We start from the raw sequence: 23914 nt of genomic DNA on the forward strand, positions 1-23914 counted from the left end.
GGATCACTATTATTTTTTACATCTATTGCCAATCTATTTAAAATTATTGTAGATAATCCTATTATCTTAGAGTTATTTTTCCACATGTCTAAAAAAAGTGAGCTAAATTTTTATACATATTTTTAGCCACAAAGTAGATATTAAAAAAATTCAGCGAATAAAGCACCTGCCCTCCATTGGTGCCCTGCTTTTATTGTTAGACTACACTAGCAAGTAATTCTGTGATACCTCATTTCTTTGCTATATAGACCTGCATTGTACGGTATTCTTTTTTTTTCTTTTTTGAAATGTGAAAAGAAATCCCATAACGACATATCTTTCCTCTTGCATTAATTCATTATCTGGGGCTGGGTATGTCTGTTTTCATTTTCTCTGTGTGGCTCTTGTCAAAGACATCAATTTTTAACATATATTTTTATTTGTCAACACCTGCTGATTTTAAAACATACACAGTTCAAGTCATTTATTTTTCTTTAACAAATGGCATAATAGTTTGTCTCACCTTTGATTTGAACAGGATGAGGGAAGGTGTTTTTGGAAACAATAGATTTTAAAGTCTGGTTTCTTCAAACGCAACGCTAATGAACCACGGCAGTTGGAAGTCACACAGCTTCCTGCTGGGCTATTGTTTCCTTCACTCACCTTCCTGCCGAATCCCCCAGCTTCTGCTCCCTGCCATTTTTGTTCGACCTGCTCCAGCTGTTACTGGTGTTGCTATCATACCCACAAGGCGAGATTTGCCTTTATGGTTGCCATGGAGATACTGCTTATTAAAGAGAAGTCTTTTCTGAAAGAGAGTACCTGTGATGTTATGTGTTCACCCAGGTCTAAGCCAGTTTTCTACATTCTGAAATTACCTAAGTAGCTCTGCATAATTAATCTCTGGCATTTACTGTTTACAAAAGTTACCTTGTACTGTTTCACAAAATATCCACTAATTTTCCCTAAGTTGTGACCATATCCTACCGGTCACATGGAGCTAAATGTAAGAAACAAAACAGGTTATAATTCTCCCCTTTCCTTTACTACGCCCCTTTCAATTTTAAAATCTGTGACAATTAGTTACATCTCTCACAGCCTTATCCTCCATTCAGACTTATGGTTGGATATACTTTGTAAATTTATCAAATACCATGACTTGTAGTTGGCACTGTCCAGTTGAGAAACATATACTGTCTTTTGAAATTAAAAAAAAAATAATTTCTTATACAATTTTAAAAAGTTACCATTAACAGTTATTACAAAATATGAGCTGTATTGTCCATGTTATACATCCTTGAGCCAAACTTACACCCAGAAGTTTGTGCTTCCCACTCCCACACCTGTATTGCCCCTCCCTCCCCTCACTGGCAACCACACGTTCATTCTATCTGTGAATCTGCTTCTTTTTGTTATATTCACTAGTTTGTTGTATTTTCTAGATTCCACATATAAGCGCTATCATACAGTATTTGTCTTTCTCTATCTGATTCATTTCTCTTAATGCCCTCCAAGTTCATCCATATTGCTGCAAATGGGAAAATTTTATTCTTTTTTACGGCTGAGTGGTGTTCCATTGTGAATATGCACCATGTCTCCTTTATCCATTCACGGGTTGATGGTCACTGAGGTTGCTTCCATATCTTGGCAATTATAATTAATGCTGCTATGAACACTGGGGTGTGTATACCCAGAAGTGAAATAGTTGGGTGGGTCATATGATAGCTCTACTTTTAGTTTTTTGAGAAACCTCCATACTATTGTCCACAGTGGCTGCACCAACTTACATTCCCACCAACAGTGTGTGGGAGTTCCCTTGTATACTGTCTTATACTGTGTCTTGTGTCATGTATATTCATCCTGACACTTCCACTAGACTGTCCTTTGCTAACCTGACATTCTTCTCTTCTTTCCCTCAGTAACTTAGGGATGGACAGCAAATCATTCCATTGACACATGTTCACTAAACTCTTAACTGTGTGCATAGTACATTCTAGGAGCTGGAGATACAGTAGTCAATAAGACAAGTCCCTGGATTTTAATTACACTTGGAGAAAAGTTGATCTACTTCAGGTATAAATAATCTTTTACTTTTGCCCTTTCTAATTAAACACCACAAAAACTCTGGTTGATACTGCTCATCATTGAGACCTTTTGTTCCTTATACACTGAATCATAAAAATGACAATGATAATAAAAAGAAAAGTTAAAAGATACAGCTCAGCAACAATATCAGTGAATTTGGTGGTAAGGTAGTGGGGTGGGAGTTGGCTCACTGATCTCTGGGAGTAAGCTGGAAAGATGACTATAATTTTAGCTCCTGCAGTCTAAACAGAGAACAGAGAACAGAACCTGGACCATTGCTTGAAATAAAGGGCAGGGATTGTGAGCTCCAACCTGTGAAACGAAGTTTAAAAAAAAAGTTTTTGACCAACAACTAGGGTTCTAGCTTATATAACATTGCTAAACAAGAATGTAGGGAGGGAATAAAAACTGCCTTGTATCCAGGACTTGTGCCAAAGTGCTCACTAGCACGGTGCCTGGATCTGCATTTGCCTCTGTTCACCCCCGAGTAAGCTCAGTCACCTATGCAAGACCTTGTTCTGGACTGTGGTCCCTAGTGGTCCAGCTGATGCATCTCTTGGAGAAATGATTATAAAGCAAGAGCATAAAAAACAAACAAACAATATGAGAGGATCCCTCCCCAATGCCGCCATCCCATAAAAATGAGCTTGAAAACCGGATTCCAAAGTACATCAGAATTATTATAATTGAAAAGATAACCAAGAAAATTTAAGATTGGTGTATGATCACTCTGGATGAAATGAAAATAAGAGCAGTCTGAAAAATTAAACAAGTATGTTTGAGATTCTTCAATAAGATGAAAGAATAACAATCTTGAGAATATAAAAAGTATGAAAAACCAAATCAGTAGCTTATGAAAAAATATTAAGTAAAAACCTTGGAAGCAAAAGGTACTAGTATAGAAAAAAGTAAACAGGATTAACTCAAGACTAATGCAGTTAAAGAGGAAATTTTAAAATAATAGGAAGAAGGTACTGAGAAATATACAAAGTCCTGGGAGGTAAAACATTGAAAAGTATCTATGAGATAGCAGTCAGACATGATGTGCTATAGAAAGACTCCAAAACTGTTTACTAGGAATTTTAGAAAAAGACAATGGAAGACATAGGTGAGAAGCAATGGTTAAAAATAGTGTAGTATTTTATAGAACTAAAAGAAATAAAATTTCTTATGGAAATAGCACACAGTATATAACAGAGTGTGTTTTATTTTAATTTTTTATGGAAATGTAGTCGATTTGTAATGTTGTATTAATTACTGCAGTTCAGCAGAGTTGGCTTTGTCCTCTTTTGTCTACTTTTCTGCTGTGGTTTATCAGGATATTGAATCCAGTTCCCTGTACAATGCAGCAGGATTTTGCTGTTTATCCATCCTGTATATACCAGTTTGCATCTGCTAATCCCAGTTAGTCCCTCCCCCACCCTCCTCCCCTGGCCACCAGCAGTCTATTATCTATATCCAACAGGATGTATTTTAAAATAGACTTGTTATTTACTCTAGTGAGAAGATTCCCTGGAATAAGTCTGTTGTCCTCTGGGAAAAGGTACATTGTAAAGGATGCTGATGAAAAAGTAACTTGTCTACTTACAGAATTAAATTTATTACTTTAGCCACACATACATTTAAATTACATTTTATCCAAATAGAGTAATTTAGAAATATTATTTTTCCCTTAGTTACACTTAAAAAATATCTAACCTCTTCAGATGCATCTTTGACATTAGTGTCTTTGTCATCACTAGAGTATTTTTAAATCATCATAGCGGCATCACTTATCAGTTCTTTTGAGATATAGCACAAAGTAATTGTGTGTGTGATGTGGACACTGAAGGTTCCCATTCACAAACATTAGGACAGTTTCATTTTCATTTTTATTCTTCCTCTAGGTTCATATTCCTAATCTTTGTAATGTAATGAATTTTACTGCTTCTTAAAGTTTAAAATATTGTTTATAATGGTCTCCAACCGTTGTAAACATAATGTTAAAATGCAGGAGTAAACACTGAAATTGTTAACGTTCTTTGCCTTCTTTTATACTAATTTCAACAGATGATCTTTATAAACATGAAAAATAGCACTAGTTTCAGAAAACAAATTGTTGGCTCATTTTTGTCTAATGTTTTAAGCAGTATTTTATGGCTTATGAAAGTGTCCATAACATAGTACACTGTATAAGGACTCATATACATATACATATTTATATATATATGTATGTATGTATATATAGTTATTTTCTATTCTAGAATTTTGGGGGGGGGGAAACTTAGCTTATATTTGGGTTATATAAAGCTTTTATTGACCTCTTACTCTGTATCAGATATTGGTGTTCTATATGTAGCAGTGAACAAGATAGATAATTGTTGTAATCTCCTGGATACACATTCCAGTTTGGTGATATAAACAAACAAGAAAATGTCAGGAGAAATGAATGATATATAGAATTTTTTTTTTTAAATGTCAAGAAATTGTTTGAAGTTTGTAAGGGTTTAGAAGGCTTCGAAGAATTCTGAATACCTGACTGAAGGGTCTTTGAGACCATGTAGACCTTAAAATTCAGTAGACCAACCCAGGTCTAGAATTCCTATATCCAGAGACTAAATCCACTAATTTACCTTTAGACCATTCATCTTTTTGTTTAAAAAATTCTGACCTCACATGAAAAAATATATAGGAAGCTGTTATAAAGCTAGAAAAAGTAAGAAAGAGAAGAAAATTGTAGAAAATCAAAAGTAAACAAAACAAAAAACCTCTGATTTACTGGTAGGCAGAAAGGCATGATTATCTGTATATGTATGAGTTTTGGTCTTGTTTAGAATTTTTGGCCACTAGAAACCTGCCCTGTAGGAGGATATGTATACTTTTGCTTGCCTACTTTCCTTCCTTCTTTTCTTTCTTCCTAAATTTCTGTATTTTCTAAAATGAGATGTATTGCTTATTTAATCTGGGGGAAAACATGCTTTAAGTTGGAACCATTAGCTTTCAACTTATTTTAGATATCTCTTTCTTTTTCATTTGAAGTGATTGAATTAAGATTTTTAAACCTTAAATCTAAGACTTCTATAAATACATTCTAATGGGTATATTGCTGTGTTGAGTTTATCTCAATTAGTATATAGTTGAGGGGCTTCTCTGGTAGCTCAGCTGGTAGAGAATCCGCCTGCAATGCAGGAGACCTAGGTTTGATTTCTAGGTCAGGAAGAATGCCTGGAAAAGGGATAGGCTACCCACTCCAGTATTCTTCGTCTTCCCTGGTGGCTCAGACAATAAAGAATCCACCTGCAATGCTGGAGACCTGGGTTTGATGCCTGGTTTGGGACGATCCCCTGGAGGAGGGCATGGCAACCCACTCCGGTATTCTTGCCTGGAGAATCTCCATGGACAGAGGAACCTGGTGGGCTACGGTCCATTGGGTCGCAAAGAGTTGGACGTGACTGAGTGACTAAGCACATATACTGAATATAACTCAGAACACTGATTTCACATGGCTTCTGAGAGACGAGTGTTTTGCCTATTTGCAAAAGTTTCCTAAGTAGGTAAAGTGTATTCTATTCATAATTTTCAATAGTTTCAACTGAGTGAAACCCAAGCCATTTAGCTTCCAGGTGGCTCAGTGGTAAAGAATGCACATACTAATGCAGGAGACTTAGGAAATGCAGGCTCAATCCCTGGGTCAGGAAGATTCCCTGGAGTAAGAAATGGCAAGCCACTCCAGTATTCTGGCCTGGACAGTCCCATGGACAGAGGAGCCTGGTGGGCTACAGTCCATGGGGTTGCAAAGAGTCAGACACAACTGAGTGAATGAACATGCAAGCCACTTACCCTGAGCTATTGCCTCATGGTATATTTTATATTATCAGGTTGATCATAGGATGTTGAATTACTAATGCTATGAGATAATATCTAGGTCTTGAAGAGACACTCACCCCTTCCTGAAACTCATTTAATGTAGAAAATATATATTACCCTTCTAACTTTATTGCTTTTGAGTACTTGAAAGAATCCTGTTGAAAATGCTACTAGGTAATAGATTCGTAATCATCCCAGATAAAAATCTTTGCTTTACTTCCCTGTGCTCACATTATCCTGTTTCAGATAATAGAGACACTCAGAGTAATTTTCATTCTTTATAAGGTCAAAGTGTCTTTTGCTTGTACAATTTTTCTGTTGTAACTGGTATTGACTCATTAATTTCTCAATATCTTCTGTACAATCAAATCACATTAGGTTTTAGGATTGTCATTTTTTTCAAACACTATCACCCTCAAAAGACACATATTATATCCCTAACTCTATATCCCTTAACTCTAATTTCATTTGTCTGGGTACATTGTAGACACCCATATATTTATGTTTAATTGAATTATTAAGAACATTTGAAAATTTCACATAATACTTCTATAAAAGAGTAAAATTTTATTCTGCAGTAGAACACACCTTTTTAAAGTATGTAACATTAAAGGTGAAAAGGAAGTTTGAAGTTTTCTTTTAACTCCAAAAGTATATAATTTAGTAAAATAATCTTTTTAGGTCTTAATTTTTTTTTTTTTCAAGAGTGGGATATCAGATTGCATCAGCGTCAAACAGCTGATAGACTTTTTAAATTGCTTTGAAAAGTATCTGTGTTACATCATCTAACTAGGATACGTTATAAAGAGATTTACAGAAAAATGTCTAAAGAACAGCTTAGGTCATGACACGTCTTGAAAGCATCTCTCTAATACACCACACACACACACACACACACACACACACACACACACACCTGTTGTGTGCTGCCTGGAGCAGGTCCAGGCAGCTGCTGGGGTGGGTGGAATTGAGACAGCTGACGTTGCCTGTCTGCCTCATAGAACAGCCGGTGGTAGAAGGAGACATGTTGGCAATGATGCAGGTAAAGAATCCAGTCCTTCCTGCCAGGCTTTCTCCTCAAAATAGTGGCAACATCTCCACATATGCCCCCCCTTTTTCATATGTATGAAAAAGATGAATATGAGGAGAGTAACTGAATGTTGAACTGGGGTGAAGGTGACACTGACAGGTACCGAGGATGCAAAAGTGAAGGTGGGCGATGACCCTGTATCTTACATTTCTCACCTTAAAAATTTGGTACCTTAACATTGGGAGAGTGAGTGTCACCTTAAGATTTGCGCCTGCTCTGTCTCACCCTCGTCTGCCAGCTTTGTTCCACAGTTAGTGTCTCCACGTTATAAGTCATCTATAACCAGGTACAAGTCAGGTGACAGGAAGAACCCAGAGCAGGTGTAGTTTCCTTCCATTGATGTAACTGGGAGATGTTTGATAAGGGACTTAAAATAAGAACCTAGTTGAGAGTTCTGAATGCCAGGGCTCTTTTAGGTTAATTAACTGAAGTGTGCTTTAAACATGTATTTTAACTACACACACACTCTCCCTTATGAACAGAAATGTCTAACTTTATCAACTATAAAGTCTACCCTCTTGTTTGTTCTTTGCTGTGGATTTATATCCTCAACTCATCCCCACTAGGCTGCTTTTTTATATCATTGACTTAATTACTAGTTATAGAGATTGCTCTCTCCGTCTGCAGTCACTCAGAGTGAGGCTGTAAGTAATTTCTGTCTGTGGTTACAACTACCTGTGCTCAGAATTATGCAAAGCTTAGTTCTTTCTCCCCGCAGCATTATTAATGAAACACTCGACCTAGCTACTTACTCTTCTGAATTGATGCTTCTGGGTTTGTGCAGTATTCCAGAACTTGGCTTGGCCCTCCGTTGAGAATGATCCACCCTGTTCTAGATTTCGGCTGAACAACTTCTGGATTTGCTGTGACTTGAGTAACTCCTCCACTGAAGAGACGATTGTCCTCCCTGGTGCTTCCTGGGTTGTAATACAGAGAAGCACATCGTTAGGGTCAAATATTTAACTATTTCATGTTCACTATCACACAGGCTTTCCATACTACATGTGCCCTTTTTCTATTCTAAGTTCTGTGAAAAATGAGTGAGGTTTGCATTTCCCTGATGATTAGCCATGCTGAGCATCTCTTCATGTGCCTATTGGGTGTCTGCGCTTCCTAGTTGGAAAAATGTCTATTTAGGTTTTCAGTCATTCTTTGCTTGATTTTTGATATTGAGTTGTATGAGTTGTTTATATATGTTGGATATTAATTCCTTCTTGGTCATATCATTTGCAACTATTTTCTTCTATGCAGTAGGTTTTTTCATTTGGTCAGTGGTTTCCTTCGCTGTGCAAAAGCTTTTAAGTTTAATTAGATCCCATTTGTTTATTTTCTATTTTATTTCCTTTGCTTTATGATATCATTTATATGTGGAATCTAAAAAATGCAACAAACTAGTGAATATAACAAAGAAAAAGTGAACTTACAGATGTAGAAAACGAACTAATGCCTACCAGTGGGGAGAAGGGAAAGGGAGGAACAGTATAGGGTTAGGAAATTAAGAGGTATAGACTATTAGGTATAAAATAAGCTACAAGGATATATTGTACAATACAGGGAATATAGCCAATAGTTTATAATAACATTATATTGGAGTATATTATAACAATATTATAATTGGAGTATAACCTTAAAAATGGTGAATCACTGTATTGTACACCTGTAACTTGCATAATACTGTAAAACAACTATACGTCAATCGAAAAAAATGAGTGAGTCATGGAAGTATACAGGAAGGAGAATCCTTTAGCTCATTTATGCTTCTGAACATGAGATTCTGAAGTCCTGTTTAATACTGTTACAGCCAAGTTAGCCCCCAATTTATAAATTAATTATCCAACTACAAGACGGCTTTCTTCCACCTCCCTCTGCCCCTAAATGTGTTTGTCTTTCCTGCCCTGATTCGGAACACTGAAGGCAGGGGTCACAAGCTCAAACCCGGTGAGTCCAGTTAGAGTGTGTGAATGAACAAAGCTGACCAGTAACAGAAGAGAAGGTAGGACTGTGGTAAACCGGTTTATGGGTTTTCCCCAGAGGTCCTGCATCAGTCCCGAGTTCAAATCCAGATGTAAATAAGATGATATATTCCATAGATATGAAGTACACTCTCCAAATACGTGGTGCTTACGCACGTGCATCTGAGTCTGTGCTATGTTCCAAAAGCTGTTAGTCGCTCAGTTGTGTCTGACGCTTTGCAACCCCATCCCATGGACTGTAGCCCGACAGGCTCCTTTCTCTATCGGATTCTCCAGGCAAGAATAATGGAGTGGATTGCCGCTCCCTTCGCTAGGGGATCTTCCCAACCCAGGGATCGAACCCAGGTCTCCTGCACTGTGGGCAGATTCTTTACCATCTTAGCCATCAGAGAAGCCCGACTTTCGAGAGTGGACCCTGCTGATGTAAAAAGCATTATATATTACAAAACTTGCACCTAAAACGTAGTCTCTTAAGAAATGAAAATCAGGGTCCTGAAAGGAACCTTTTAACCTTTTATCTAGAAGTCCATGCTGGAGGAAAGCTAAGGAAGTGTAAGCCAGCAGTTTTCCCAGGAAGAGAAAAACAGCACCACTCCCGATTTCGAGCAGAAACAAAATGCTAAAATTAAACTCCCAGCAGTCAGCTGGGAGAAAGATGTAACAACAGTGTCTGACTCTCTCTCACGCTTTCCAGGGAGATCAATGAGAAAGCAAGCATCTCATCTCACAATTAATAGTTTCAACATTTCAAACTGAAAAAGCTCCAGAGTAAACAAAGGCAGCACCAAGGCAGAACTAAGAGTGAATGCGTTAATGATTTGACTACACCTGTATCTTTCCACATTAATTCTTTTTTTTTGTTGTTAATAATTAGAGGAATATTTATTAAAAAAAAAAAAAAAGACCCTAAAAGTAGTCATCATGCGACATCCTGAAGCATCTTAGAGCTCCTTGCGTGCGTGCTCAGCCACTTCAGCTGTGTCTGACTCTGCCACCCCGTGGACTGTAGCCCATTAGGTTCCTCTGCCCATGGGATTCTCCAGGCAAAAATGCTGGAGTGGGTTGCCATTTCCTTCTCCTCCACATTAATTCTTAAATCAATTTGTTTGAAGCACTTGGAATCTTGAACTAAAGTGAATGCCACAAAAAACATCGTTAAAAGCCCCATAAATTTCATTTATTTTAAAAAGTTAAACTCAAAAGGTGAAGTGTCCCGAAATCAATCTTCTAAATAAAAAAAACCTGCAGGAAAAAAAAAGTCAGTTCTTTATTCTGATACTCCCTAATAACTAGATTTTTAGTATTATTTATAAAAATTCTCTAGTATGCAAACTTAAATGAACAAGAACAGAAATATAATTTCAGACAATAATAATAATATATAGAATGATACAAATGAGTGACTATCAACCATGATGAAATTATATGAATATATATTCTTATATGTTACATATATATTCCTCAATTAAAATTAGACCTAACTTTAACAAGGAAGACAAATAGAAAATGATGTTTGTTTTATATGCTCTATTTCTTTGTAAAACAAAAACACGGTTGTTTTCATGGTATTTCTTGAAAAACACCTTTCAGAAAGGAGATTTAATACTCGGTAAATAATAGAAATGGTCTGGAGCCATCTTGTGGCAGTCACCAGTAATTGGAAGTGGTTTTTAAAGTAATGGTTTATCTATGATCCACAATAAAGATGTTTTACAGCTGAAAAATCATCTGATTTCTTTTAAAACGCTAACCTGTAAAACATAAATAATGTAGTTATGTGGCAAAAGTGCCAGGTAAAATATATTTGTAACAGGAAGTAATAATGAGAATTACCATAACAATCATTTGTACAGAATTTCCTGTGTACATTTGTTCACTGTATGGGGGAGCCCCTGGGGGAAGCCAAGGTAGACTAAATCAGCTTGTTCCCCAAGGTTATACAGATTTAGTTATGGGGTGAATCTGGGATTTAAAAGTCACATTCTTATTATTAACTGTTACTCTTTTAAAAAAGCCTAGGCATCATACCAGGCATCATATTAGGTACTTTGTATTTGTCCTCTAACACGCACGTACGTTGCTTCAGTCCTGTCTGACTCTTTGCAACGCTATGGACTGTAGCCTCCCAGGCTCCTTTGTCCATGAAATTCTCCAGGCAAGAATACTGGAGTGGGTTGCCGTTTCCTCCTCCAGGGAGATCTTCCTGACCCAGGGATTGAACCTGTGTGTCTTATGTCTCCTGAATTGGCAGGCAGGTTCTTTACCACTAGCGCCACTTGGGAAGCTCATGGGTTATCTAGTTGTGATAATATTCTTATGAGATAAATACTACCATATCCATTATATAAACAAAGATATTCAGAAAGATAAATAGCCTGTCCTCAGTCACTTACCTGGAACTGACAAAGCTGGAATTTGAAACTAGGATTATTAAAGATCATGCTCTTCTGAAATACTATGCTTTTTCCTACTATATCAACTATATCATGATGTTCTAATTAATTATATAATGTATGTATCCATCATTCATTCATTCATGATAACACACATATATGAACACAGGGGTGGGAAGATGAGAAAGAGAGAGAGATTAAAGATATTATTGGATTTAAGGCTCAAGAGTCCATCTGACACGGTCTGGGAAGATCCGTTTTCTCCAAAACAGACAAATCTGTTGAATATGTCTTTAATCGTGAGGAGGAAAACTGAGGACAAAAGCCCAGGTAGAAACAGGCATCCGGTTATTATGGAGGATACCCTGACTATCTCTACCTCTCTCTCTCACACACAAATGCACCCTGGGCCTTGGGAGGTTTTTCCTTCAGCTGGCATACCCCCTCCTGCTCCCCTCGGGTGACTCACTCCTGTCACAGGTGTGCACGTAGGCCTCAGTTCCCTGAGAAGCTTCCTGGCCGCACGCCCTGTCTCAGCGCCCGGTGGCCCCACACAGCCCGCCCGCCTTTCAGAGCCCTTGGCTCACTCGCTTTTGATTGCGCTTCTCCGTACTCCATCAGACTCCAAGTTGCATGGTCCCCAGGCTGCCCCCTCCCTCAGCTGAACTCCAGAATTCAGTGCAAATGTGTTGGCAAACGGATTACGGTCCTGAAAGAAATCTCAGATCTAGTCACAGATCAGCCTAGATCACAGAAATCAGCGCCCCCATGGGTAAAGCACAGCTAGTGGGGAGCTACTATATAGCACAGGGACCTTGGCTCGGTGCTCTGAGATGGCCTGATGATATTTGAAATGTGGAGTGACAGATGGGAAGAGGAAATCATCATAAGGAATGAGATGTGGACCTCAAGTATTAATGTATGTGAAAAATAAACTGCATGCAGAATTTGTTAAAATACCATTTCCTCAGCCAAATACCAAGGCATTAGACTTCAGTAGAATCCTGGAGTCAAGGTTTCTAAAAAGGCCTTCAGTTGATTCTAGCCCTGATGGTCTTCTGACCTCATTTGGGGGAAATGGAAAAGCGTGGTGTGTTTGAGGCCAGGGCGAAAGTTTTCTGTGGGAAAAAAAAAAAAAAAAATTTCTGTGGCTAGAGATCTGTGATGCAGGGGAGCAACGTTGAAGGCCTCCCTTAATGGAGACTGGATTAGGGGGCACCTAGCAGTGAGTCACACCAAGGAATTTAAACTTTATTCTGTAGTAATTACGATGGAGTCACTGATGATTTATAAGGAGGGAAGTGGTTTGATCAGATATGATTTGACTTCACTGTAGGGTACGGAATTCGTGGGAGAGAGACAAAAGGCGGGCTGTCCACCAAATTTCTCCTCCATGCACTGCCTCCGTGAACCTGAGGAGTGTTTTTCAGACCCTTCCAAGTTCCCAGACATATTCTTGAGTTCCATAAATTTTTTTATGATGATCTCTTTAGTTTGCATTTTTCTAGCAATGACAGTTTTATGTTGATGTAATCTTTCCCTAAGTCATCTCATTGGTTGGTTTATAAGTAATACTACGACACACATCTACTGGCTATTTGTATTTGTGATTTCTCTGCATCATCCTGGTAGAGTAGCAAGGCAGTGTAGCGTAGTTCTAGCCTCTGTGGGTTTAAATTGTTTTTCACTAACTAGCTGCATGTCCTTGGGCAAGTCCTAAACTCCCCATGCCTCAGTTTCCTCATCTATAAAATGAGGGTGGTAGAAATGCCTACTATATAGGGGCATTGTGACGATTAAGCATATTAACACTGCACAACATAAGGACTATATGAGTTTTCATTGTTTTTTTTAAAAGTTATTGCTTTATGTTAGGTTTCTTGTATATGTTAGGCTTATGTTAACTTCTCTTTAGCTGTGGGGCTTTGTTTTACTGCTATAGTTTCAATGAATTCATGAGGTGCTTGACATGGCCACCTACCACTTTCAAAGCATGAGAAGTATTTCACAATGGCCTTCAGCCTTGGGCTTACTTGAATCTCCTTTACTGCTCACTGCTGGTGGAGAAGGACGCTCTCACAAGTTACACCAGATCTTCCAGCTCAGAGCTCTATGCAGAGGGCATATGTGTCTGTCTTGACCTCACTTGCATGTTTAACTTCCCAGGGTCACTTTGCCAGCTGGACATAGCAGGGAGCAGGCTTGGACATCAGTTTTTTTGGTCCTCTTTCCTGTATGTGAAGATACCAGCTGATTTCTATAAGTATCCCTCATGGCCTTTCCTCTTGTATCTGGGATGCTAGAAGTTTATAGGAAAAAGGCATTTGGAACACTGGGATTCTGTGTGGTTAGCATGTCAGAGTTTAAGAATTACAGACTTGAGAATCTCCTCCTAAAATCTCCCTTGCCCCTCACGCTCCCTCTGTTTAGCCAAGCACAGGCTCCAGGGCGGGGGCTTCAGTTGTCTTGCCGCATGGGCTTAGCTGTTCTTTGGCATGTGGGGTCTTCCTGGCCCACGGATTGAACCCATGCTGCCTATGTTAGCAGTTGGATTCTTATCCTCTGTGCCACCAGGGAAGTCCCAGATTCTGTTCCCTTATTACAAATCACTCCGTAGATTTCGCTGGCCTCTACAGTAGGTCCTTGTAGGTTACCTATTTTATGTATGTGTCACTGCTTTCTTTATTCTGTTCAATTTGTCCTGGGCTCAGGTGCCCGGTATTCTCTGCACATCTCTTATGGAGTGTTCTCCACCTTCAGGCCAGCAAGGAGCCTCCCTCCTGGACTCTCTCCCTCAAAACTTCTCTTTCTTTCTCCACTGTCCCCTTAGTTCTGTTAACCCCTTTCCCGTGTACCCAGAGCTGCAGCTCCTAATTCTGCCTGGGTTGGCGGAACTCCCCGGAGCCCTCCTTGAATAGCTGCTTGCTGTTCTTATCTCTGTGTCTTGGTGTCAGCATCTGGGGGTGGGGTGTACTGGCTTCACACAAGTAATGCTGACCTCAAGTCACTTCAGAACCCAATTCACTACCAATTCTGGGTCCTCCGTACAGGCCTCTCATGACTTTCTGTAACACCATTCTCCAGCGAGGCCTGATGACTGGTCCACAGATCCTGGTCCTACATACACAGTCTCTGTTTTTCTATCTCAAGGTATTACGGCAAAGTCATGCAGTAACCAGAAGGAAAACCCACTACTGAGTGGGTTTTTTTTTTTTTTCTTCTTCCAATTTAGTTTTACATGGAGGGAGGTGGCTATTTTTGCTCCCTTGTAACCAAAACAGAGAAAAGCGGCAGAGGCTCCCATCCGCATGCCAAAAGAGGGAGTGAGAGTAAGCTGTGATTGTAACGTCTGGAAATCTATCTATTCTCTTAGCTCCATTGTTTTCCAGTTCTGGGTTTGAAGTCCCTAGAAAGTTCTACTAAACCTCTTTGATAGGGAGTTCCCTCGGGAATAACAGGATCCTTTGTTCCCTAACTGAAACATACTTCAGAGAAAACAGGCAGGTCCCAAGATTCGGGAATGGGCTCAAGCTGGAAGCCCTGGGAATTCTGAAGGGAGCAGTCACCACAGACAGGTTGTTTAGATGGAGGCTTCTGGTTCTGTTCTGCTTCAGGATAGAATCTGATAAATTAGAATAGAGGCTTGCTGGCTTCTATCAACTTCTGCCAGGCCACCACTGCAGGCAAGTTTTGCCCCCAAGAACCCTCATCAGTGGGAGGTGATGTGGAAAGGGTGAGGGTGGGAGTTCTCACTCCTTAAATATGACCCTGCACCTGCTGGCTAAGTGAGGCATCCCGACTTCATGTTCCGTGTGTAACAGGGTATCCATCGTCTTCTTTTCTAGATCTCTACCAGCAGGACAAATTGTGCCCAATGCAAATATGTTGTCAGGGACAAAAATAAATGATTTATTGTGACCACTTGAATCAGCAAGTTCTCTTGAGAAAGCCATCCTTCTGGAGTGTTTCTGTAAAGGTCGCAGTTCTTGAACCCCACCCCTCACCACCGTTCAGTCCCATTCTATGCTGCTTTCTTCCGGCTGACCCTCCTCCTTGCTGATAACACTTGGTTTTATCTTTCCTCCTCCTCCATCTGATTGGCCAAGGTGAGTCAGTGACCACCTTGTCTTGCTTCCAGGTTCTCTCTGAGGGAGACCCCTCGCCATGGGAACTTTACGGGAGTTTGCTGTGGAGGATTTTAATGCTTAGAGGGAACTGAGGTAATACTGACTGATGAGGCCATTCCAGCTGGACATTTGGGGTTGAGCCGATTCTACAAACGGAGTCCATGACCTCTCTACCCACAGCCTCCTCCAGCCTTAACGCAGAACACTGTACCTGCTGGGCAGTCCCAGCACGAAAGATAAAGAGGCCCAAGCTCTTGGGCCTTGCAAGGGTGTATGGACAGTGTCTTTCATGGATTTGGAAAAAAGTGGCCTTCTGTCACGCCCGACATGGCTCTCCCTCTATCTGTACTCACATCTCTGCCTGTGGACTGGTGGCTTTGGAGGAAGTGGGCTGGCACTAATGAGTCACCATTCTCAAGGGAGAAGTCTGGAGAACTCATGCAGGCTGGAGCCCAATGATGCCCAAGCCTATGGCCCAGAGGACGTCCTTCTCTGGCATTTGACGTGCTATGTCCTATCAGAAGAATACTAATAACTAATACTTAGAGTTCTTACCTTGGGCTGGCTCTGTTCTAAATTTTTCATGTACATGAACTCAGTCCTTTTAACCCAACACCAGAGACAGACTGATGAAGGAGAGAAACTCCAACTCCATAATCGTACCCACACCCATCATTTGAAGAACAAGTCGACTTTTCTTTTTAATTAATTTATTATTATTTTTTTAGGCTATGATTTGCAGCACCTGGGATCTTAGTTCCTCCACCAGGGACTGAACCCACACCCCCTGCATTGGGAGCACAGAGTCATAACCAGTGGACTGCCAAGGATGTCCCAGAAAAGCAATTCAGCTTTTTTTTTTTTTTTAAACTCTTACATCAAAGTATATAGGCTAACATCTCTATTAGTTGTTTTCCTTGGCAGTCTCTTTAGGACAACTTGGGTCCAGACTGGTCCCACGATTAGCCTGGTCCTGGCTGCTGAATGTTGACTCAGCTGCAACCCTGGATGCCTCTGCCTCATTCTCCCAAGAGTGTCCAGTGCACCTTCCCCATCCACAGCTGTGTTTGATCATTACAGTAGAACATGTCTTACCTCTGATCTATGTGATGATGTAATTCAGATGGAGCAAGGCACTATGAGCATCAAAACAGTGATTTTTCAGTATGTAACTTCAGCATATTGCTCCTGTATGTCATTGCTTAGAAAATCAGTTTCCTCTCCTCTCCTTGACTGATATCACAAAACCCCTCTTCCAAGTCCTTTAGAACTCCTCCTGAAAGCCCTTCTTCATTCAGTCCAAATAGAGCCGTGACAGTGTGCACCATGAAGTCATCTGTCACATATAGCTGGCAGTCTGGATGTCATTTTAAGCTCAGCTCGGATTCTCCATCTACAGAAATAGTCAGCAATCGACTGAATGAAAATAGTGATGTGTTTCAGAAATGAATCCTCGTTTTCTTTCTCCGACTGGGCAGCCTATAGCTTAACTTATTTACAACAGAGCAGGTCCATTCAGCCCCGTCTTTGTCATTACCAGTGTGAGCTGCTTCTTCATGGATGCAATCCGGCATTTATGGATTTCTGCACACACAGATACATTTCCTCTTGGAGAACAATACCCTTTCTTTTGAAGAGGTAATACTAATCTATCATTGTATTAGTTAAGAGGCTTTGGGTGTCCACTAACAGGAAACCTAATTCAGACTTGGTTAAGAAATGAAAATGATTTACTGATTCATGTAAAATCAAATCAAGAATTAGTGTAAGCCTGAGATAAAGCTTGATCTAGCAGCTCAGCAAGGTAACTTGTGACTTGACTGCTTTGTTATCCTAAAGCATTACAGATGACTTTCAACTGCTTCTAGTGGCCATATACATACTGAGCAGTAAGGGAGAAATCCTCTATGGATTTCTGGTAAAAGCAGAAATAGTCTTTCCTCAAAGTTCCCAAGACACTTTTTCCTGTATCTCAGTGTCCAGCTGGGCCACACGTCCACCTGTAGGCATTCAGTTTTGACCAGTAGATGTTACATGCTGACTGGCTTAAACTAACCAGGGCTCCATGCCTAGAGGTGGGGGTGGGATTAGCTTTTGCCAAGTACAGGGGCCGTATTGAGGTAGATACTTTCCCCAGGAGGAGGTGGGGCTTGGATTCAGACACAGACCTATAAACACCACATTTCTATCACAAATATAATCCAAGTAATATTAAAGGAAACCCCTAAAATTTTACTTATCAATTTTGGTAGCTCCTGTTTCAGATGCACTTTGTGTATTTCCCATGCTCTGTGCTTGGCTGTACACAAATATCTGAGGCCATCAGCAGTCTTCCTGGGTCCTTTCTCAACTATTTTCTTGTGTGAATGACTGGATCCCGAGCCAAGCTCTCTCCATGTTTACATATTAGAATTTCACAGAAGTTCGGTGTAGCAGACACCATCAACTTCTTTTTGTGGGTGAGGAAACAAAGTGAACCAGTTTGCCCAGTGACTCACAATTGTAAATGATAGACTCAGGATTTAAATGGAGGCAGTCTATCTCTAAACCTAGGGCCTTATGTATTATGTCATGCCAGTTATAGTTTCCCTAATGAGCTCAGACTTAACAAGTGTCCTAGGACAGCAACATGCACTATTTTAGTTATAGTCAGGAAAATTAAGAGAATAAGGAAGTTATTATCTGTTTCCTGGCACTTTTCTCTACATCCTTGCTGACACTTGTTATTTCTTTTTTTTTTTTTTTTGATAATACCCATTTTAAGGGGCATGAGGTACTATCTCATTGTGATTTTGATTTGCATTTCTGTAATAATTAGTGATGAATATCTTTACATGTGCCTGTCAGCCATCTGTAGGTCTTCTTTGGAAAAATGTTTCTTAAAATGGTCTGCCCATTTTTTATCAGTTGGTTTGCTTTCTGTTGCTGCTGACCTGCATTATTTACAATACTTTACAGTTTTCAGTGCCCAGGTCTTTCACTCCCTTGGTTAAATTTACTCCTAGTTACTTTATCCCTTTTGTTGCAATTGCAAATGAGATTGTTTTCTTAATTTCACTTTCTGCTAGTTTGTTGTTTGTGTATAGAAATGCAACAGGTTTTTATATATTGATTTTGTACCCTGCAATTTTATGGGTTTTTAAAATTTTTTCTAGTAGTTTTTGGTGACGTCTTTAGGCTTTTCTATATAGGAAATCATGTCATCTGAAAATTATTATTATTTTCCTTCTTCCTTTTTGATCTGGATTACTTTTATTTTTTTTTTCTCTTGCCAATTTGCTCTTTCTAAGACTTCCAATACTTAAGTTGAATAAGAGTTGGTAAAAGTCTACATCCTTATATTATTCCTAATCTTAGAGGTATAGCTTTCAGTTTTTCACGCTTGACCATGACGTTATCTGTGGGTATGTCATATGTAACCATATTACGTTGGAGTACATTCCTTCTATATATATTTTATTATGAAGTAAAAGTCGCTCAGTCAGGTCTGACTCTTGTGACCCCGTGGACTATATAGTTCATGGAATTCTCCAGGCCAGAATCCTGGAGTGGGTAGCCTTTCCCTTCTCCAGGGCATCTTCCCAACTCAGGGATTGAACCTAGGTCTGCCACATTGCAGGCGGATTCTTTACCAGCTGAGCCACAAGTGAGGCCCAAGAATACTGGAGTGGGTAGTCTATCCCTTCTCCAGTGGATCTTCCCAAGCCAGGAATTGAACCAGGACACTTGTCAAGTCTGAGCTCATTAGGGAAACTATAACTGGCATGACATAATACATAAGGCCCTAGGTTTAAAGATAGACTGCCTCCATTTAAATCCTGAGTCTATCGTTTACAATTGTGAGTCACTGGGCAAACTGGTTCACTTTGTTTCCTCACCCACAAAAAGAAGTTGATGGTGTCTGCTACACTGAGCTTCTGTGAAATTCTAATATGTAAACATGGAGAGAGCTTGGCTCGGGATCCAGTCATTCACACAAGAAAATAGTTGAGAAAGGACCCAGGAAGACTGCTGATGGCCTCAGATATTTGTGTACAGCCAAGCACAGAGCATGGGAAATACACAAAGTGCATCTGAAACAGGAGCTCCTGCATTGCAGGCAGATTCTTTACCAACTGAGCTATCAGGGAAGCCCCATATATTTTATTATAATAAATTCTTATAAATGGGGATTGAATCTTGTCAAATGCTTTTTCTGCATGTAATGAGATGATCATACAATTTTTTATCCTTCATTTTGTTAATGTGTCTATGACATTGATTGCTTTGTGGGTATTGGACACCCTTGCATCCCTGGGATAAATCTCATTCGATTATAGTATATGATTCTTTTAATGTATTGCTGAATTTGGTTTGCTCCTCTTTTTATGAGGAATTTTGCATCTGTGTTCATTAGTGATAATAGCCCATATTTCTGTGTGTGTGTGTGTGTGTGTGTCTGTGTGTATATGTGTGTGTGTATGTATTGTCCTTGTCTGATTTGGTATTAGGGTCATGTTGGTCTCAAAAAAAAAAAAATGAGTTAGGAAGTATTCCTGCCTCTTTAGTTTTTTGGAAGGGTTTAGGAAGGATAGGTATTCAATCTTCTTTGAATGTTTGTGGAATTCATCTGTGAAGGCATCTGGTTCTAGACTTTTGCTTTTGGGGAGTGTTTTGATTACTGTTTAAATTTCCTTATTAGTCATCAGTCTATTAAGGCTTTCTTTCCCTTTATGATTCAATCTGGAAAGGTTGCATGAGTCTAAGAACTTACCCGTTTCTTTTAGGTTGTTTAATTTGTTGGCATGTAACTACTCATAGTATTCTCTTATAAGTCTTTGTAGTTTGGTGGTATCCATTGTAATCTCTCCTCTTTCATTTCTGATTTTATTTATCTGAGCCTTCCTTTTTTTCTTAGTGAGTCTAGTTTAAGGTTTGTCAGTTTTGTTTCTCATTTCAAAGAACTAGCACTTAGTTTCATTGATCTTTTCTGTTGCCTTTTAAGTCTCTGTTTGAATTTATTTCTGCTCTGATCTTTATTATTTCTTTTCTTCTACTTCCTCTGAGCTTTGTTTATTCTTCTTTCTCTAGTTTCTTTATGTGTAAGTTAGATTATTGCTTAAGGTTTTTCTTGTTTCTTGAGGTAAGCCTGTATTGCTATAAAATTCTCTCTTAGTAGTATTATTGCTGCATTCTGAATTTTGGTATGTTGCATCTTCATTTTCATTTGTCTTCATGTCTTTTAAATTTCTTCTTTGACACAATAGTTGTTCAGGAGCATGTTATTTGGTCACCACATATTTGTGATTTTTCCAGTTTTCTTCTTGTAGTTGATTTCTAGTTTGTACCATTGTAATCGGAAAAATGCTTGCTATGATTTCAATCTTCTTAAATTTGTTGAAACTTGTTTTGTGTCTCCACATATACTCCATCCTTGAGAATGTTCCATGTGCACTTGAGGAATGTGTATTTTGCATTTGGATGCAATACTCCGTACAAATCTAAGTTCATCTGGTATATGTTTCATTTAAGGCCACTGTTTCCTTGTTTACTTTCTGTCTGGATGATCTATCCACTGATGTAATTGAAGTATTAAAGTCCCCTACTATTACTCTGCTGCTTTCAATTTCTCACTTTAAATCTGTTAATAATTGTTTTATACATGTTAGTTCCTATGTTACATGCTCATATATTAATATGATAACCATGCCTTCTTGATGGATTGTCCCCTTTATCATGATATAAGTTCATCTTTGTCTCCTTACCTTTTTTGGCTTAAACTATGTTTTGTCTGATGTGGGTATGGCTGCACCCACTTTTTTTTTACTACCAATGCAGGGGATCTGGGTTTGATCCCTGGGTCAGGAAGATCCCCTGGAGAAGGAAATGGCAATCCACTCCAGGATTCTTGCCCCAATCCTATGGACAGAGGAGCCTGCAGGCTATAGTTCATGGGATCACAAAGAATTGGACAAAACTAAGTGACTAACACACAAACACAGCTATTAATTCTCTAAATAAACTCTCTGTTCCCATCTCCTGCTATTTTTCTCTGGAATACTCATTATACTTAAGTTGCCTTTCCTAATGAATTTTTGGTATAATTTCTTTATTTTTAAGCACCTTTCTTATTATGTAAAGATTTTTAAATTGTTTCTAACAATGTAGCTTGTTGATAACTAGAGGTATTCCTCCTGTTTTCCAGTAGGTGGTGCTATCGCACAAGTTTTGGGTTCTCTTACCTGCGCGGCCTCTGGCGGTATTTGAGAATCTGCAGTTCGCACCCTCCCCAGCTCTGCCCCTGGGGTGCGCGTCGCTGGCGCACTCACGGTAGCCGCACAGGCCTCTGGGTTGCTGGGGGCTTGTTGCGGCTGGTGTTGCCCCAGGGACACCGGGGTGGTGGGCGCCTCTGCGCCGAGGGGTTGTCGGGTTTGCGGGTTTGTTGCTGTGGGCGCAGGGGCCAGAGTCCAGGGTACTGCGATGGCCGGAGGGCCCCGAGTCACGGATTCCGCTGCGGCGGCCCAGGCCCTCGTGGCCACTGGAGCCGGGAGGCGGCGTTGTGTGCCACACTGTCTCCGCTGCAGCAGGCTCTCTGGAGCCGCAGGCCAAGCCACCAGGACCAGGGCCTCAGCTCAGGCGCTGCTTCCACCATCCCTACGTCCTCTCTCCGTTCCAGGTGCGCACCTTCAGCTGCAGAGGTGTGTGAATGTCTCTGGCATCTGGATGTGTTGGGCAGGGAAACCTTTGCTGAATTATGGATATTTTACTAGTTGCAGACTGAAGGGGAGAGACACAAAGACAGAATCTCAGGCTACCACAATGCCAATATCACCCACAGCCACGTCCTTCAGCCGAGACCGATGAAATGCCGGGCACCGAGAGGAGCAGTGACCGATCAGACTGCTGAAGCAATGGCAGTGAACCTTGACAATGAGAACTATTTCTGAAGCCTGGGGACTGGCAAATGGAGCTGGGGAAAAGTGCAGTTCCATAAATAAATAAATAAAATTTTACCCTGAAGTCTGAAGAGGCAACTTTTGATCGTGAGCAAGATCAAAAGTAGTTACCAAAAGCACAATTTATTAGCACTTAGAAATGGAACTAGGCCATCTAAATATAAATGGCAGACTGAAGGTAGATATTTATTTATTTCCATTTATTTCTTAAGACTCAAAAATCACAATAAAGAATTTTAAAATGCATAAATCTGTATGACAGTTGATGCAAGGGACCCACATTTTTTGAAGCTAAAAATGTAATACACACATAGTTACTGATCTAGAAGTCTACAGAAAGTGAAAGCTAAGTTTGTGATAGAATAAAGCAGAAAAGTCAAGGAGAAGTAAGCCTATTCACTATAAACCTGGAAAGGCTTAGAAAAGGGGGGCAGGGGTAAGGACAGGCAGAGTGCTTGAAAGGGAGAATAGTAAGTACAATTAATGAGGACTCCTTTCACCTCCCTGGATCATATAATTTGACATATGACAATATACCAACCTAAACTCTACTATACGTGAGACTGAAGTATTCCTACCTGGACAAAATTATGTATTCTTTAAAGAGAAGAACTTACTCATAGTGACAATTAGAGGTCTCAAAATAAGGCATATGGCTTGCTGGCCAATCACCTAGCAGAATAGCCTTCCAGCTAAGGTGCTTCATCTCCAATTCAAATAGACATTTCCCAAACAGCTTTTTCAGTCTGTCTCTTTTGCCAAACCAAGCTACCACATGCTGTCCTTTCTATAGTCACTTCCCCTACCTCCTTGTCTGTTTAATGGACCCATATTTATCCTTCAGGACTCAGCTCAAATGCCAGCTCTTTTGTGGTTCCTCAGAGGATGAGCACACCCTCCCCCTGTCTGTCATGCCACATTATGCATTAGGACACTTTATTGCCTTCAAAATTGGATCTAGGTATGTCTCCTCCTCATTTGGCTGTGGATCTTTCAAAGATAAGGCCTACATTCTTTTCAGGTCTGTCTTCTCAACCTCTATCCAGGCGCTTGAACAAAGAAGGATTGCATCTTAAACTATTTTTAATGTCAGTTAGATACAGTGAGAATTTATACTGGCTAACTTAAAAGAATTTCTTTGAAATCTGAGCTGCTATGACCATAAAACAAAAATTTAATTTCCTGAGAAGTTATCAAGACTGTATATAATGGAATATGACCATTATATAATTATATAATTGAAGAAGTAAGAATCCATTGGGAACAGAACTGGTATGTGCAATATAAAAAGTGTGTGTTAGCCGCTCAGTCATATCCGACTCTTTTGTGACCCCATGGACTATAGCTTGCCAGGCTCCTCTGTCCATGGAATTTTCCAGGCAAGAATACTGGAGTGGGTTGCCATTTCCTTCTCCAGGGCATCTTCCTGACACAGGGCTTGAACCCGGGTCTTCTGAATTGCTGGCTGATTTTTGACCGTCTGAGC

At 39.8% G+C, this 23914-nt stretch overlaps 1 protein-coding gene across 1 annotated transcript; it reads left to right on the forward strand.

Moving 5' to 3' along the window:
* The first annotated feature begins 581 nt into the window (after positions 1–581).
* Positions 582–22478, forward strand: LOC122444779. Its single transcript, XM_043473397.1, has 4 exons — positions 582–730; positions 11847–12138; positions 21766–22170; positions 22243–22478. The coding sequence occupies exons 1-4, from the start codon at positions 582–584 to the stop codon at positions 22417–22419; spliced, it is 1023 nt and encodes a 340-aa protein (XP_043329332.1). The 3' UTR covers positions 22420–22478.
* Positions 22479–23914: the final 1436 nt, after the last annotated feature.

The sequence above is a fragment of the Cervus canadensis genome, chromosome 7 (assembly GCF_019320065.1).
Source record: "Cervus canadensis isolate Bull #8, Minnesota chromosome 7, ASM1932006v1, whole genome shotgun sequence".
NCBI classification, from domain to species: Eukaryota; Metazoa; Chordata; class Mammalia; order Artiodactyla; family Cervidae; genus Cervus; species Cervus canadensis.

Coding starts and splice junctions, on each gene's coding strand:
- LOC122444779 (XM_043473397.1), top strand. CDS start 582: ATGAACCACGGCAGTTGGAAGTCACACAGCTTCCTGCTGGGCTATTGT. Junction 731..11,846: donor GTTGCTATCATACCCACAAG/GCGAGATTTGCC, acceptor CTCCTGTCACAG/GTGTGCACGTAGGCCTCAGT. Junction 22,171..22,242: donor GCGCACCTTCAGCTGCAGAG/GTGTGTGAATGT, acceptor ATATTTTACTAG/TTGCAGACTGAAGGGGAGAG.